This window comes from Pongo abelii, chromosome 18 (assembly GCF_028885655.2).
Source record: "Pongo abelii isolate AG06213 chromosome 18, NHGRI_mPonAbe1-v2.0_pri, whole genome shotgun sequence".
In the NCBI taxonomy this organism is placed as follows: domain Eukaryota; kingdom Metazoa; phylum Chordata; class Mammalia; order Primates; family Hominidae; genus Pongo; species Pongo abelii.
In genome coordinates, this window is record NC_072003.2 from 66446968 (window position 1) to 66464017 (window position 17050).

The following is a 17050-nucleotide window of genomic DNA, read 5'->3' on the forward strand; positions in this document are numbered from 1 at the left end:
TCTACCTTCTGAAGCTTCTGTCAAACCAGTTGTAAGGAGAATGGAGGCAGCAGTGAGAGTGGAGTCCGGGGTCCTGGTCGGGGTGGTCTGTCTGCTCCTGGCATGCCCTGCCACAGCCACTGGTAAGACACACCTGCTGGGCCTGCAGAGGGACTTGGTGTGGAGGAGTCAAGAGTGACACAGGGACAGGGAGCAGTGGGCAGACCGCTCAGGAAAGAGTCGTGTTTGGAGGCAGACCAGGGGTTGTGCATTCTCTCTGGGCAGGCGCTCTGCTCTTGCTCTGTTTGTTTCGTTGTTGTTGTTGTTGTTGTTGTTTGAGACAGAGTTTCGGTCTTGTTTCCCAGGCTGGAGTGCAATGGAGCGATCTCGGCTCACTGCAACCTCCGCCTCCTGGATTCAAGTGATTCTCCTGCCTCAGCCTCCTGAGTAGCTGGGATTACAGGCACCTGCCACATGGCCGGCTAATTTTTGTATTTGTAGCAGAGATGGGGTTTCACCATGTGGGCCAGGCTGGTCTCAAACGCCTGACCTCAGGTGACCCACCTGCCTCGGCCTCCCAAAGTGCTGGGATTACAGGCATGAGCCACTGCACCCGCTCTACTCTTGCTATCTTGAATGATCGCCAAGGGCAGGCCTGCCAGGGACCATGATTGTCTTTATGTTTTTTTGTTTGTTTGGAGACAGTCGCGCTCTGTCATGCAGACTGGAGTGCAGTGGCGTGATCTCGGCTCACTGCAACTTCCACCTCCCGGGTTCAAGCCATTCTCCTGCCTCAGCCTCCTGAGCAGCTGGGATTACAGGCACCTGCCACCATGGCCGGCTAATTTTTGTATTTTTAGCAGAGATGGGGTTTCACCATGTTGGCCAAGCTGGTCTCAAACTCCTGACCTCAGGTGACCCACCTGCCTCGGCCTCCCAAAGTGCTGGGATTACAGGCGTGAGCCACCGCACCTGGCCTGTCTTTATGTCTTAAGGGGAACTGAGGTTTGTTTGAATGAAGTATAGTAAGACAAGCAGATATGCAAACGACTATCACGAGGGAAGGAGTTTGCTCGTAGTTCCCTGTGAATGGGAAGCAGGCCATGCCACATAGGGCCACAGAGGGAAGCACCAGGTGGCAGCGGCCAGGAGGCAGAGGGAGCAGGGGGAAAATGTGGGCAAGCCCCTTTGCCACGGTTGCCTCGGGAAGGAATAGGCAAGGCAGGCTAAAGAGGTTTACGATTGGCAGCAGGCTCTGGGGAAAGGGGCTGTCCCCAGCCAGCTTCCTGGTACCTGGCTCTGCGGTGATTATGGCTGGTGGATGGCAGCCAGGAGCTGAAAGCTGTATAAAGGAGGTGGTTGGGGTATGGCTCTGGACTGGTTTGCCTTTGCTCTCTAGAGAGTTGCCTGCCAATTCCGACTCCTCAGAGAGCTGCCTCCTATCTCTAGGAATTGTCTAGCCTGGGAGAGGCAGTCCTCCAGTCTTAGTCTGTTTGTGTTGTTGTAAAAGAATACAGGAAGCTGGGTAATTCACAAAGAAAAGAAGTTTAATTAGCCCACAGTTCTGCAGGTCGTACAAGAAATGTGGTGCCAGCTGGGCATGATGGCTCACACCTGTAATCCCAGCACTTGGGGAGGCTGAGGTGAAAGGATTGCTTGAGCCTAGGAGTTTGAGACCAGCCTGGGCAACATAATGAGACCCCGACTCAACTTTTTAAAAAATAATTCAGGGCTAGGCGTGATGGCTCACACCTGTAATCCCAGCACTTTGGGAGCCCCAGGTGGATGGATTACTTGAGGTCAGGAGTTCGAGACCAGCCTGGCCAACATGGTGAAACCCTGTCTCTACTACAAATACAAAAATTAGCCAGGCGTTGTGGTGCACACCTGTAATCCCAGCTACTTGGGAGGCTGAGGCCCTGGAGTCGCCTGAACCCGGGAGTCAGATGTTGCAGTGAGCCAAGATCGTGCCACTGCACTCCAGCTTGGTCAACAGAGCTAGACCCTGTCTCAAACACAAAAAATGAAAACAAACAAAAGGGCAAGTGGCTGGCCCCAAGGCTCAAGGCCCTAGTGGCAGGCCCGGTCTGGCCTGGAGTGGAGTGGTAGTGACTCTCAGGCAGGCAGGGAGGAGGAAGTTGGGTGTCAACCTAAGACCAGGCTCACCAGCTTGCTGGGAGGGTTACCAAGATGCTGTGTGGTAAGTACTGAGAACAGCCTGAGTGTCTGTCTTTCACTCCTTCCTCTCATGGGGGCTGCCAACTCACCCCGTGGCCTTTCTGTCCTTCCCTCAGGGCCTGAAATTGTTCAGCCTGAAGTAGACACCACCCTGGGTCGTGTGCGAGGCCGACAGGTGGGCGTGAAGGGCACAGACCGCCTTGTGAATGTCTTTCTGGGCATTCCATTTGCCCAGCCGCCACTGGGGCCTGACCGCTTCTCAGCCCCACACCCAGCACAGCCCTGGGAGGGTGTGCGGGATGCCAGCGCCACGCCCCCAATGTGAGTAGTGCTGGTGGAGGCGGGCAAACAGGCAGGTTGCAGGAGAATCCTGCTGCTGGGGCTTGTGGGGCTGAACAGCTGGACCTCAGGCCCACCCTTGGCCACAGGTGCCTACAAGACGTGGAGAGCATGAACAACAGCAGATTTGTCCTCAACGGAAAACAGCAGATCTTCTCTGTTTCAGAGGACTGCCTGGTCCTCAACATCTATAGCCCAGCTGAGGCCACCGCAGGGGCCGGTAGGCCGGTAGGCACCCCAGAGGGCCCTGTCCACCTGATCCAGCTCCCCTATGCCCACCTGTCCCCTCCCTGTCCCTGTTTCCAAAGCACCCTAGAGGTTCTGAGACTGCCCTGGGCTGGCAGGTGGGCAGCTGAGGTCTCAGGAGCTTGGGGGTCAGTGCCCCATGGCCACCTCTGCAGGTCATGGTATGGGTCCATGGAGGTGCTCTGATAACTGGCGCTGCCACCTCCTACGATGGATCAGCCCTGGCTGCCTATGGGGATGTGGTCGTGGTTACAGTCCAGTATCGCCTTGGGGTCCTTGGCTTCTTCAGGTGAGATGACAGGCCTGGCCAGAGCACTGCCTGCGCCGAGGAGAGGCCAGCTCACCAGAGCAACTGGGGATCTAGGCTGGGGTCCGGAACCTGAATGGAGGGCCGCTTACCCATGCTGTCTGGGGCGGAGAAGGGCACCCCCCAAGCCTTCACCCTGGGAGAGGGGTCCAGCCAAAGCCAGAATTATACAGTGAACTTGGTCCCTTGGGCAGAGGGCATTGATTCCTGGGCTGAAGCCCAGGTTCCAGCAGGATATGGGACAAAGAGCAACAGGCTCTGGAGATGCCAACCATGGCTCCCAGACAGGCCAGACCTGGGGAGCAGAGAAGGGTCTGGCATCCTGGTGGCTAATTCAAAGCAAACCTGCAGAGGCTGGCGAGGAGCCAGGCTGAACTAACCGTTGCCCTAACACTGCCCCCAGCACTGGAGATGAGCATGCACCTGGCAACCAGGGCTTCCTAGATGTGGTAGCTGCTCTGCGCTGGGTGCAAGGAAACATCACCCCCTTTGGGGGTGACCTCAACTGTGTCACCGTCTTTGGTGGATCCGCCGGTGGAAGCATCGTCTCTGGCCTGGTAAGTCACCATAGGGGGCTAGTGATGGTGGCCAGGAGGGCTCCAGTGGTCTCAGAACTCCCAGCTCCTCTGCCCTCCTCTGACAGCCACCTACTCTCTCCAATGCACCCAGGTCCTGTCCCCGATGGCTGCAGGGCTGTTCCACAGAGCCATCACACAGAGTGGGGTCATCACCACCCCAGGGATCATCGAGTCTCACCCCTGGCCCCTAGCTCAGGTCTGCATTTCCTTCCCTCTCTTACTCTATGTGTGCCTCCCATACCCCACTCTGTGCTGGCCGTGGGGTCTCAGAGTAGCGGGGGTTGCTGGCAGGGAGCTCCCTGTTAACAAAGAGGAGCTCAATAAGACAGAGCATCAGAGGAAACAACTGCTGCATTCCAGCATGTTGGCAGTCAGGGAGGGCTTCCTGAAGGAGGCCACCCTGAAGCATATCATCGTTGGCCCTTTCTCCAGGGTGAGGTCTTCAGGAGCACCCCTCTCTGCCCCGGGCAGCATGGTGGAGGGGGTCTCCATTGCCAGCCACCTGCTGCCTGAGAGCTCTCCATTCAGGCTTCAGATCCCCACCCTAGATCCTCATTGTAAGGTCTCGTGAAGAGAATCCAGGGGAGGGAAGTCACAGTGGGAACTGCATCTGCAAAGGCTGCAGGTGTGGGAGAGAGTGACAGGTCCTGCAGCAGCAAGCTCGCAGGTTAGGGAACAGGGCAGGAAGTGAAGGCGCTGGAGAAGTGGGGGCCATGCCTGGGAATCTGGACTTTATCCAGAGGGCAGGAAGAAGTTGGGCAATGACAAGGTTGAGCTACTTGGAGTAGAAGGTGGGTTGGAGGGAGCCGTCCTGAAGCTCAAGAGGCCAGTGAAATGACCAGGGCAGAGTCCAGGAGAAAGAGACAGGATGGAATAGGGATAGAGCCATCGGGGGGAGAGGGGGCAAATGTGAGCAGGATTTGGAAGGCTGGGTCAGTTCCCTCACCTGGCCCCAGATGGTGGCCAAGGCAGAGTGGGCTGGGCATTGTAACCACTGGGTACAAGATGATTCTGGAACCTCTGCGTGGGCATGCTGACTCTTGTATGGACAACAGCATCCACCTCTCAACCTCCCCAACCCATCCTCTCCCCGTGGCCAGGAGAGATTTTCTCGACCGCAGACTTGAGGTCATTCCCTGTCTCCAAAGAAAAACGCAGCGCAAGGCTGAGGCGGGCGGATCACAAGGTCAGGAGATCGAGGAGATCCTGGCTAACATTGTGAAACCCCATCTCTACTAAAAACACAAAGAATTAGCCGGGCGTGGTTGTAGGTGCCTGTAGTCTCAGCTACTCAGGAGGCTGAGGCAGGAGAATGGCGTGAACCCGGGAGGCAGAGCTTGCAGTGAGCTGAGATCACGCGACTGCACTCCAGCCAGGGTGACAGAGCGAGAGTCTGTCTCAAAAAAAAAAAAAAAGATAATGACACTATTCTTAGAGGGCAATGAGGACTCAGCGACCCCATTCCCCCAGATAATAAAATTATGGTATAATAGGGGACGCAAGGGGGCCCTTGGCACCACCTAAGCTGACGGGCAGAGCAGGCTTCTCAGGAGTGGTGGCACATCTATGACCAGTCTCGGGGCCCATCTGTGACATCACGTCCAGCTGTCCTACAGATGCACCCTCTCTGTGGGAGGCAGAGGGCTGCAAGGTGGGGCTGAGTGACTGAGAGGGAGGCATGACTCTTTCATTTGTCCCCAGAAAATCATAAACACCTTGGCCTGCAGCTCCAGCTCGCCGGCTGAGATGGTGCAGTGCCTTCGGCAGAAGGAAGGAGAAGAGCTGGTCCTTAGCAAGAAGCTGGTATGGCCACCCTTTTGGGGATGGCGCCGGGCAATGGCACAGAAGGGGTTCTATCCATCCCTTGCAGGAGCAGAGGGGCAGTCTACTCCCAGGTGGGGCTGGGGACAGCAGCTCATGAGGGGAAGGGGCTGAGGGCTTGGAGACAGAAATGGAGGGCCATCTCCATCCCCACAGCAGGCCTGTCTTCTAGGAAAGAAACTGGAAGCATCCGTTGCCCTGATCTCCCGGTTCCCCCGACCCCCTTAGCCCTGGTGATCTCCATCTCTTCACCTTCCCTCCAGGCTCAGCCACTCAGGCCTGTGGCTCAGTGGCTCCTGGGGTCCTAGCCTTTGAGGCTTGGTCCTAACTTGGGAGCCTCCTGCATTGCTTTCTCCTGCAGAAAATTACTATCTATCCTCTCACCGTTGATGGCACTGTCTTCCCCAAAAGCCCCAAGGAACTCCTGAAGGAGAAGCCCTTCCACTCGGTGCCCTTCCTCATGGGTGTCAACAACCATGAGTTCAGCTGGCTCATCCCCAGGGTGAGTTGCTCCCGCCCCTGTGCCCTTCAAGGCCCTGCCCCAGCCAGTACCTCCCACCCCAACATCAACACTACAGCCTTGTGAACTGAGTACTCCTGGTACTCCCATTTGATAAGTGAGAAAGCAGAGGCCCAGAAAGGTTTGAGGGACTTGCCCAAGGTCACCCAGCTTTGTTTTGTTGTGTTGTTGTTGTTGTTTTGTTTTGTTTTCTGATTTTGTTTGTTGTTTTTTTTTAGACAGAGTCTCCCTCTGTCACCCACGCTGGAGTGCAGTGGTGCGATCTCAGCTCACGGCAACCTCCACCTCCTGGGTTCAAGAGTTTCTCCTGCCTCAGCCTCCCAAGCAGCTGGGATTACAGGCACATGCCACCACACCCGACTAATTTTTGTATTTTTATAGAGATGAGGTTTCACCACATTGGCCAGGCTGGTCTCGAACTCCTGACCTCAAGTAATCCGCCTGCTTTGGCCTTCCGAAGTGTTGGGATTACAGGCGTGGGCCACTTCAATAAAGCAAATGTTTTCTTTCGGGGAACCAGGCTTTTGCACAAACTGGCCTTCTGGGCAGTGCTGATCTGGGCAGCATATTCCTGCCTTGGCGTCTGGTTTATACCTCAGGCTCTATGAGACTGGTTAGTGTGACTCTGTGCCAGAGGAATTGACTAAGACTCTCAGGTTTTAGATATCAAGCCACCAGGGACCTCATGAGCTAAGTGCCTTCCAGTCCTTTCCAGGTGCATAGAACTTCCCACAAGAGTGTCAGCACTGTGCTTTCATCCCAAGCATCTTGTTTCTGTCGTTCTTATTCTTCTACCCATCTTCACAGCAATAATTTTTTTCACTTTTCTTTTTTTTTTTCCATCTTGGCCCATTGCACACCCTAAGACAAAGCAATCCGTTTTGTTGTTGTTGTTGTTTGTGTATTTTTTTGTTTTTTGAGACAGAGTCTCGATCCATCATCCAGGCTGCAGTGCAGCAGCGCCATCATGACACTACTGCCTCAACCTCTCAGGCCCGAGCAATCCTCCCAGCTTCCTGAGTAGCTGGGGCCTCAGGTCTGTGCCACCACACTCTGCTAACTTTTTTTTTTTTTTCTGGGTATAGGCAGGTCTCCCTCTGTTGCCCAAGCTGGTCTAGAGCACCTGGCCTGAAGCAATCTTCCTGCTTCGACCTCCCACAGTGCTGGGATTACAGGCATGAGCCATAGCACCCAGCCAGCAACCACTTTTAATGGCTGCAAATCTTCCACAAATGGAGGGTCTCATTATATTGTTCTTTCATCTTGGCATTTGGGCAACTTCTAGTTTTTTTGTTTGTTTGTTTGTTTGTTTGTTTTGTTTTTGAGACGGAGTTTCGCTCTTGTTGCCCAGGCTGGAGTGCAATGGCGTGATCTTAGCTCACCGCACCGCAACCTCTGCCTCCCGGGTTCAAGCGATTCTCCTGCCTCAGCCTCCTGAGTAGCTGGGATTACAGGCATCTGCCACCATGCCTGGCTAATTTTTGTATTTTTTTAGTAGAGATGGGGTTTCTCCATGTTGGTCAGGCTGATCTAGAACTCCTGAACTCAGGTGATCCACCAGCCTTGGCCTCCCAAAGTGCTGGGATTACAGGCATGAGGGCGCACCCAGCCCTGGCAACTTCTAGTTTTTACCACTGAGGCTAATAGCGCAGTGAATGTCTTCGTGTCCATAGCTTTTGTCCTCTGACTTAGCCCTTTGGAATCAACCCCCTCATATTGGTCCCTTGGTATGTGAGAGAGAGGCTCATGCAATCTTGACACTCAAAGACAAAGCTTAAGCCGGGTGCGGTGGCTCATGCCTGTAATCTCAGCACTTTGGGAGGCTGAGGTGGGTGGGTCACTTGAAGTCAGGTGTTCGAGACCAGCCTAGCCAACATGGTGAAACCCCATCTGTACTAAAAATACAAAAATTAGCTGGGTGTGGTGGTGCAAGTTTATAATCCCAGCTACTCAGGAGGCTGAGGCACGAGAATCACTTGAACCCAGGAGGCAGAGGCTGCAGTGAGCCGAGACTGTGCCACTATACTCCAGCCTGGGTGACAGAGTGAGACACTGTCTCACAAAAGACAAAGCTTGTAAAAGTTTTCAGGTCAATGCCCTAGACTCTGGAAAGCAGCCTTAACCCCACACCATCAACTTACAGTTGTATGAGTGAAACCAAGGGAACCCCAACCTGGCTGTGCCCCAGGACCTGGGGAGATCTGCCTGGCATGGAAGTCTGTACCCAGGACTTGTTGCTGAGAATGTTTCTTAGAAGTTGGGTGACTCAGGCTGGGCCCGGTGGCTCATGCCTTTAATCCCAGCACTTTGGAAGGCCAAGGCAGGCGGATCACTCGAGGCCAGGAGTTTGAGACCAGCCTGGCCAACATGGCAAAACCCCACCTCTACTAAAAATACAAAAATTAGCCAGGCATGGTGGTGCACGTCTGTGATCCCAGCTACTCAGGAGGCTGAGGCAGGAGAATAGCTTGAACCCGGGAGGCGGAGGTTGCAGTGAGCCGAGATTGCACCACTGCACTCCAGCCTGGGCAACAGAGTGAGTCTCTGTCTTAAAAAAAAAAAAAAAAGTTGAAGAAATTCTTTCATTCTCTATAGTTGCCTTTAACCACTTGCCTGTTGTATTTGGGGCTGCTGTCCCCACCCACACCCACCACCTCCCACCAATTTGAGGTTTATCTTCTTGGGTCTGTGGACTTTTCGGCCCCATTTTGGCCAAGTGCTCCATGATGAGTTTCTGGCCTCAGGACTGTGAACACTCTCTTGCCCAGGGCTGGGAGTCGGGGTGAGCCAGTGGTCAGGCTCCACTGAGAGGGCCTTGGTGTCCACACAGGGCTGGGGTCTCCTGGATACAATGGAGCAGATGAGCCGGGAGGACATGCTGGCCATCTCAACACCCGTCTTGACCAGTCTGGTGAGACAAGAGGCAGGAGGGAGGAGGCTAGTGGGTATCCCATCCAACAGCACAGTCTCTGCCACTACCTTCCGACACCCACAGCTACCCACCTACCACCAAGCCCCTTTGTCTAACTGATCAATTTTACTTCCACTCCGGAATCTCCTTAGATATGAGCCAGTGTGGTTCTGAAAGGAAAACCATTATCACCATCATCGTCAAGGTGAAACTGCCCGTTAATGAGCACATATTATGTGCCAGGGACTATGGTGCACTGAGCGCCAGGAGAGGGATTTTTTCTCCTTCAATCCTCACTGCAACTCTTTTTCCTTTTCTTTTCTTTTTTTCTTTTTTTTTTTTTTTTGAGACAGAGTCTTGTTCTGTCGCCGAGGCTGGAGTGCAGTGGCCTGATCTCAGCTCACCGCAACATCCACCTCCCTCATTCAAGCGATTCTCCTGCCTCAGCCTCCCGAGTAGCTGGGATTACAGGCGTGAGCCACCATGCCCGGCCAGCATTTTCATTTCCAACTGGAACCAGCTCTGTTCTGGGAAGTCCATTTTGGGGAGGAAGGAGAGACAGAAAGCCAGAAGGGCTCTGAGTCATGTCATTCCCCTGCTTGAAAGCTCCTGGTGACTCCATGTCTCCCTTAGGACAAGTCCAAGTTCTCCACGTGCCACTGAAGTCCTGCTATTCTCATCCCCTTCCTTCCACCAGAGAAGTTCATCTCCACAAGCTGGTAGAGCTTGACAAGTAGACAGGCCCTGGCCGGGCATGGTGGCTCAGGCCTGTAATCCCAGCACTTTGGGAAGCCGAGGCGGGCAGATCACCTGAGGTCAGGAGTTCGAGACCAGCCTGGCCAACATGGCGAAACCTTATCTGTACTAAAAATACAGAAATTAGCCAGGCGTGCTAGTGTGCACCTGTAGTCCCAGCTACTAGATAGGCTGAGCCAGGAGAATCACATGAACCCGGGAGGCAGAAGTTGCAGTGAGCCGAGATCATGCCACTGCACTCCAGCCTGGGTGACAGAGTGAGACCGTGTCTCAAAAACAAAACAGGCCCCAATAATACAGTGTGTAAATGGGACACAAAGGGCTGTGAGGACACAGAGACGTAGACCAGCCCAGACTTGGGAGACAGGGAAGGAGGGACATCTCAGCTGAGACCCGAGGAATAAACAGAGGTTACTCAACTGTGTAGACCAGCGTAGAAGACTGGAAGGGTGGGGAGCGGGGGAAGGGCGTGCCTGGCAGAGGGAACAACAGGAGCAGAGGCCTGAAGGATGCAATGTGTGGAGGAATCGCCGCTCTGCAGGGCTGGAGAGGTCAGCAAAGAGCAGACATGAGAGGACTTGTGGGCTGCGTCGGGGGGCGGGCGGCATGGACTTGAAACTCATGGAAGCCCTGTTGTATGGAGGAGGGTGGCTGGGAGAGGGGAGAGGGGCAGGAGAGCAGCGAGAACACGGAGGGCACCAGGGTGGGCTGCCAGGTGAATGGAGAGGCACTGGTGGGCTCTAGATTTAGAGTCCGCAGACAAGACCGGGCGACTGACCAGACACAGAGGTCAGGGAAAAGAAGCCCCGCAAGGGCAGCCTTAAGGCAAGCAGGAGCAGACCCGGAAATCAGGGGTCTGCCGTGGGCCACCATGGATGTACAAAGAGGCCTCTTCCTCCGGACCTGACGGTGGCCCCCACAGGGCAGCCATGGGGGTGGGGGGGTGTTACCAGGTTGGGTATCGCCAACACCAGCAGGCCCTGGAGAGGGTGGGCAAGCCGGCTGCTGAGGCCTCAGACCCTGTCCTAGCTCCAGCCCTCTCCGCCAAGGGCATCCTTCACCCAGGGAGGGAGGAGAATGGTACCGCCCCAGGGGCCGGGGGATATGACCTGCCAGACAGAGGGGATTCCAGGCCTCATACCTCTCTATTCTCTCTTCCCTGAGGCTCCCTGAGGGCCCCTCCATGCCCTAGGACCCAGCAGCCATGCAGAGCTGAAGGGAGCAAGCCAAAGACTCAGACAGGCGTGGCCCTGCAGGACAGGGACTGGTGGACCCGGGAGCCTCCCACTGGTAGGGCCACAGGAACGGCCAAGTGAACAGTGTAGGAGTGTGAGCACCAGGGGGCGCTGCAGGATCAGACGTGCACACCTGGACCCCGCCACAGGATGAGGTCCTAGCAGATGCTTCCAGTATCTATCCAAGGCCAACCTTGGTTACTCACACAACCCGACGGTCTCACACACCCGCTCATGGATAGGGTTCCTACGAGTTCCACCATTTACTGGGTGTGTGTCTTTTCTTTATTTTATTTCTATTTTTTATTTTTGTTGAGATAGAGTCTCACTCTGTCACCCAGACCAGGGTGCAGTGCTGAGATCTTGGTTCACTGCAACCTCTGCCTCCAGGGTTCAAATGATTCTTGTGCCTCAGCCTCCCAAGTAGCTGGGATTACAGGCGTGCACCACCACGCCCTGCTAATTTTTGTATTCTTAGTAGACACAGGGTTTCACACCATGTTGGCCAGGCTGGTCTCGAACTCTTGGCCCCAAGAGATCCACCCACCTCGGCCTCCCAAAGTGCTGGGATTACAGGCATGAGCCACTGCACTCAGCCACGGATGTGTATCTTTGAGTAAGGTATCCTCTTTGTTCCTCAGTTTTCTCATCTGTAAAATGAGAGTAAGGTTAGACTCCTTTCCTTGGTCTGGCTGTGAGTACTGAAACATCATTAGCATAAATCACCTAGAGTCGTGCTTGACACACTGCCGATGCTAAATAAGTGCTCCCTGGCACAGGTATAAACACTCCGCTCGCAATGTCCAAAAAAATCGTATGGCTCCTCAACTACAACTCAAACATGGAAGAATTGGGGTATGTCAGGGAGCATCATAATTTTGGCACAAGTCTCTTCCACCTCAAAATAACTTCTGCGACTAGGTGCAATTGCTCACGCCTGTAACCCCAGCACTTTGGGAGGCTGAGGCAGGCAGATCACTTGAGGTCAGGAGTTCGAGACCAGCCTGGCCGACGTGGTGAAACCCCGTCTCTACTAAAAATACAAAAATTAGCTGTGCGTGGTGGCGGGCACCTGTAATCCCAGCTACTCGGGAGGCTTAGGCAGGAGAATTGTTTGAACCCGGGAGGCAGAGGTTGCTGAGATGGCACCACTGTGCTCCAGCCAGGGCAACAGAGGGAGACTCCATCTCAAGAAAAAAATAAAAAGAAAAAAGAAATTTAAATACTTTGGCCGGACGCAGTGGCACACACCTATAATCTCAAAATTTTGGGAGGCTGAGGTGGGTGGATAACCTGAGGTCAGAAGTTTGAGATCAGCCTGACCAACATGGCAAAAGCCTGTGTCTACTCAAATTACAAAATTAGCAGGGCATGGTGGTGGGGGCCTGTAGTCCCAGCTACTCGGGAGGCTGAGGCAGGAGGATCACTTGAACCCGGGAGGTGGAGGTTGCAGTGAGCTGAGATGGCGCCATTGCACTCCAACCTGGGCGGCAAAGCAAGACTTTGTCTCAAAAAAAAAAAAAAGAAAGAAATTTAAATACTTACCAGAAAATATTTACTTGATACAAAGAAAGCAGTAAAGGATAAATTGAAGACAAAAAAGACACCAGACACATGGAAAGCAAGAATTAAATTGGCAGTTGGTTTATAGTGAACTTCGTGGGCCCACTTATACGCAAATGTTTTTCAAGAAATATATTAAACATTTACGGAGATTTGTAACAAATTGAGAAAACTGGCAGATGAACTGCCACCCCTGAGATATTGAGACCAACCTACCCTCTTTCTTCTCCTCCTCCTCAGCCTACTCAACATGAAGATAAGGATGAAAACTTTATGATGACCCACTTCCATTTAATGAATAGTAAATACATTTTCTCTTTTTAGTGATTTTCTTAAGAACATTTTCTTTTCTGTAGCTTGCTTTATTGTAAGAATACATTATACAATACATATGACATACAAAATATGTGTTAATCAGCCAGGTGCAGTGGCTCACGCCTGTAATCCCAGCACTTTGGGAGGCCGAGGTGGGCAGGTCAGCTGAGGCCAGGAGTTCAAGACCAGCCTGGGCAACATGGCGAAACCCCGTCTCTAACAAAACTACAACAATTAGCCTGGCATGGTGGCGGGCACCTGTAATCCCAGCTACTCGGGAGGCTGAGGCAGAAGAATTGCTTGAACCCAGGAGGCAGAGGTTGCAGTGAAGCCAAAATCGCGCCACTGCATTCTAGCCTGGGTGTCAAAAATAAAAAAACGTGTTAATCGACAACTATGTTATCAGTAAGGCTTCCAGACAACAGTATGCTATTAGTAAAGTTTATTTGGTGTCAAAAGTTACATGCAGATTTTCAACTGCATGGGGGTCAATGCCCCTAACACCCACATTGTTCAAGGGTCAACTGTATACTTAGGAGTGGAATTGCTGGGTTATATGGTAACTCTATGTTTCATCATTTGAGGAACTGCCAAACTGTTTTCTAAAACCACTGTTTTCTACACCACTTTATATTCCCACCAGCGATCTATAAGGGTTTTGATTTCTTCACTTCTTTGTCAAAATTTATTGTCTGACTTTTTTTCTTTTTTTCTTTTTTTTTTTTTTTTTTTTTGAGGTACAGTCTTGCTCTATCACCCAGACTGGAGTACAATGGCATGGTCTTGGCTCACTGCAAACTCTGCCTCCGAGACTCAAGCAATTCTTCTGCATCAGCCTCCCAAGTATCTGGGATTACAGGCGCCCACCACCACATGCAGCTAATTTTTGTAATTTTAGAAGAGACGGGGTTTCACCATGTTGGCCAGGCTGGTCTCCAACTCCTGACCTCAAGTGATCCACCTGCCTCGGCCTCCCAAAGTGCTGTGATTACAGGCCTGAGTCACCATGCCTGGCCTTATTATCTGACTCTTTAATTCTAGCCATCCTAGTAGGTATGAAGTAGTAGTGGCTAATATTGGTTTGATTTGCATTTCGCTGATGGCTAATGATGTCGAGCATCTTTTCATGTTCTTGTTGGCTCTTTTTATATTCCTGGGAGAAAGGTTTACTCAAATCCTCTGCCCATTTAAAAAAATTAATTTCTCTTTTTGTTGTTGAATTGTAAGAGACCTTTATAGATTCCACAAATAAGTCCCTTATCAGACACATAATTTGCAAATCTTTTCTCTCATTCTGTGGGTTGTCTTTTCCATTTTTCCATAGTGGCCTTTGCAACACAAAAGTTTTTCATTTTGATGAAGTCCGAATTAGCTATTTTTGTTGTTTCTCATGCTTTTGGTATCATATCTAAGAATACGTCACTAAACCATGAAGATTTACCTCTATGTCCTCTAAGAGTTTTATAGTTTTAGCTCTTACATTTAGGACTTTGATTCATATTGAGTTAATTTTTGTACATGCTTTAATATAAAGGTCTCTTTTTTTTTTTTTTTTTTTGAGACAGGATCTTGCTCTGTTGCTCAGGTTAGAGTGCAGTGGCACAATCATAGCTCACTGCAGCCTCAACCTCCTGGGCTCAAGCAATCTTCCCACCTCAGCCTCCCCAGTAGCTGGGACTACACGCACATGCCACCATGCCTGGCTCATCATTTTTACTTTTTGTTGCCCAGGCTGGTCTTAAACTTCTGGGCTCAAGCGGTCCTCCCAAAGTGCTGGGATTACAGGTGTGAGCCACTGCACCTGAGCCAGCTTTATTCTTTTGCATGTGGCATGATCCAGTTTTCCCAACATCATTTGTTGGAAAGACTATTCTTTCCCTTATTGAATGGTCTTGGCAGCCTTGTTGAAAATCAGTTCACCTTGGCCAGGAATGGTGGCTCACACCTGTAATCCTAGGACTTCGGGAGGCCGAGGCAAGAGGGTCATTTGAGCCCAGGAGTTCAAGACCAGCCTGGGCAACATAGTGAGACTCCATTTCTGAAAATAAATAAACTAATTAAATCAGTTAACCATAGAGAGATGGGTTTATTTATGGACTCTCAATTCTGTATATCTGTCTTATGCCAGTACCATACTCTCTCTCTCTCTCTTTTTTTTTTTTTTTTTGACAGAGTCTCACTCTGTTGCCCAGGCTGGAGTGCAGTGGCACCATCTCAGCTCATTGCAAGCTCTGCCTGCCCGGTTCACGCCATTCTCTTGCCTCAGCCTCCTGAAGTGTAGTCCCAGCTATGATAGCTGGGACTACAGGCATGTAGCTGGGACTACAGGCACCCATCACCACGCCCAGCTAATTTTTTTCTTTCTTTTTTCTTTTTCTTTCTTCTTCTTTTTTTTTTTTTTCTTTTTGTATTTTTAGTAGAGACAGGGTTTCACCATGTTAGCCAGGAATGGTCTCGATCTCCTGACCTCATGATCTGCCCGCCTCGGCCTCCCAAAGTGCTGGGATTACAGGCGTGATCCACTGCACCCAGCCCGGTACTTCATAGCATTTCTTCCTCATAAGTTTTGAAGTAGGGACATGTGAGTTCTTCTACTTTGTTCCTTTTCAAGATTGTTTTGCTTGAAGTGAGACCACAGACATATGCCACCACACCCAGCTAATTTCCTTTTATTTTTTTGTAGAGAAGGGATCTCACTATGTGGCCCAGGCTGGTCTCAAACTCCTGAGCTCAAGTGATCCTCCTGCCTTGGCGTCTCAAAGTGCTAGGATTACAGACATGAGCCACCATGCCTGGCCACTTCTGTCACTTTTTGCTTCATATATTTTAGTGCTCTGTTATCTGGTACATATATGTTTATAATTGCATGTCTTCCTAATAGATTGACATTTTTATCATTATAAAATACCCTTCTTTATCTCTAGTAATATTTTAAAAGTCTGCATTGCCTGATACTAGCATAATCACTCCAACTTTCTTGCGGTTACTGTGTCCATGATATACTTTTTTCCATTCTCTTCTTTTCAATTTATTTGTATCTTTGACTCTAAAGTCTGTCTCCTGTAGGCAGTATATAGGGGACTTTTTAAGAAATCCAATCTGGGCTGAGTGTGGTGGCTCACACCTGTAATCCCAGCACTTTGGGAGGCCAAGGCTGGTGGATCACTTAAGGTCAGGAGTTGAAGACCAGCCTAGCCAATATGGTGAAACCCCATCTGTACTAAAAATACAAAAAAAAATTAGCTGGGTGTGGTAGCACACACCTGTAATCCCAGCTACTCAGGAGGCTGACGCAGGAGAATCACTTGAGCCCAGGATGGGAAGGTTGCAGTGAACCAAGATCATGCCACTGCACTTCCAGCCTGTGTGACAGAGCAAGACTTTGTCTCCAAAAAATGAATAAATAAAAATTTTTTTAAAATCCCATCTGACAGTCTCTGCTTTTTGACTGGATTGTTTAATCCACTCACATTTAATGTTATTCCTGACATAGTTGGATTTACTGCTGTCATTTTACTTTTTGTTTTCCATGTGTCTTGTGTCTTTTTTGTCTTCTATTTATCCTTTACCTCTTTCTTTGTTTTAAGTAAATATTTTCTAGTGAAGTATTTAAATTCTTTAATAATTAATATCACTGTATATTTTTAGTTCTGTTGTTGTCATTGTTGTTTTTAGTGGTTGTTTTAGGGCTTACCATATACATTTTACCTAAAGAGAATCAGCTTCAGAGGTTTTTTTGTTTTTTTGTGTGTGTGTTGTTTTGTTTTGTTTTGAGACAGGGTCTCACACTGTCGCCTAGGCTGGAGTGCAGTGGCATGATCTCGGCTCACTGCCACCTCCGCCTCCTGGGCTCAGGTGATCCTCCCACCTCAGCCTCCCAAGTAGCTGGGACTACAGGTGTGCACCACCACCCCCAGCTAATTGTTTTTTCTATTTTTAGTACAGAGAAGGTTTCACCATGCTGCCAAGGCTGGTCTTGAACTCCTGGGCTCAAGCAATCCACCCACCTTGGCCTCCCAAAGTGTTGGGGCTATAGGTGTGAGCCACAGTGCCTGGCCCTATCTCTACTAGCTTCATACCAGTGAGATATAGAAACATTATTCCTATATATCCCTATTCACTTTTCACTCTTTTGTGGTATTATTGTTATATGTATTACATCTATTAATGTTACAAACCCAAAAATACAGTGTATGATTGTTATTTTACAGTTTTCATTTTGTTAGCCCAATGCAGCTTACTTCCACCCACCTCCTTTGTGTTGTCATTGGCGAATATATTAAATTTCTACATGTTACAAGC

The 17050-nt window shown here is 50.7% G+C and overlaps 2 protein-coding genes across 2 annotated transcripts in view; both read left to right on the forward strand.

Moving 5' to 3' along the window:
• On the forward strand, nucleotides 1-8999 carry LOC100434075 (carboxylesterase 3-like). The gene is made up of 9 exons (XM_009250805.2): nucleotides 1-122; nucleotides 2274-2478; nucleotides 2586-2724; nucleotides 2898-3031; nucleotides 3453-3606; nucleotides 3719-3823; nucleotides 5329-5430; nucleotides 5810-5950; nucleotides 8799-8999. The coding sequence occupies exons 1-9, from the start codon at nucleotides 41-43 to the stop codon at nucleotides 8997-8999; spliced, it is 1263 nt and encodes a 420-aa protein (XP_009249080.2). The 5' UTR covers nucleotides 1-40.
• A 1565-nt stretch (nucleotides 9000-10564) lies between these two features.
• CES4A (carboxylesterase 4A) overlaps nucleotides 10565-17050 on the forward strand; it is a 32915-nt gene continuing 26429 nt past the window's right edge. The window contains 1 exon segment of the mRNA XM_054534422.1: nucleotides 10565-10715. Coding sequence (XP_054390397.1) covers nucleotides 10565-10715 — 151 coding nt within the window.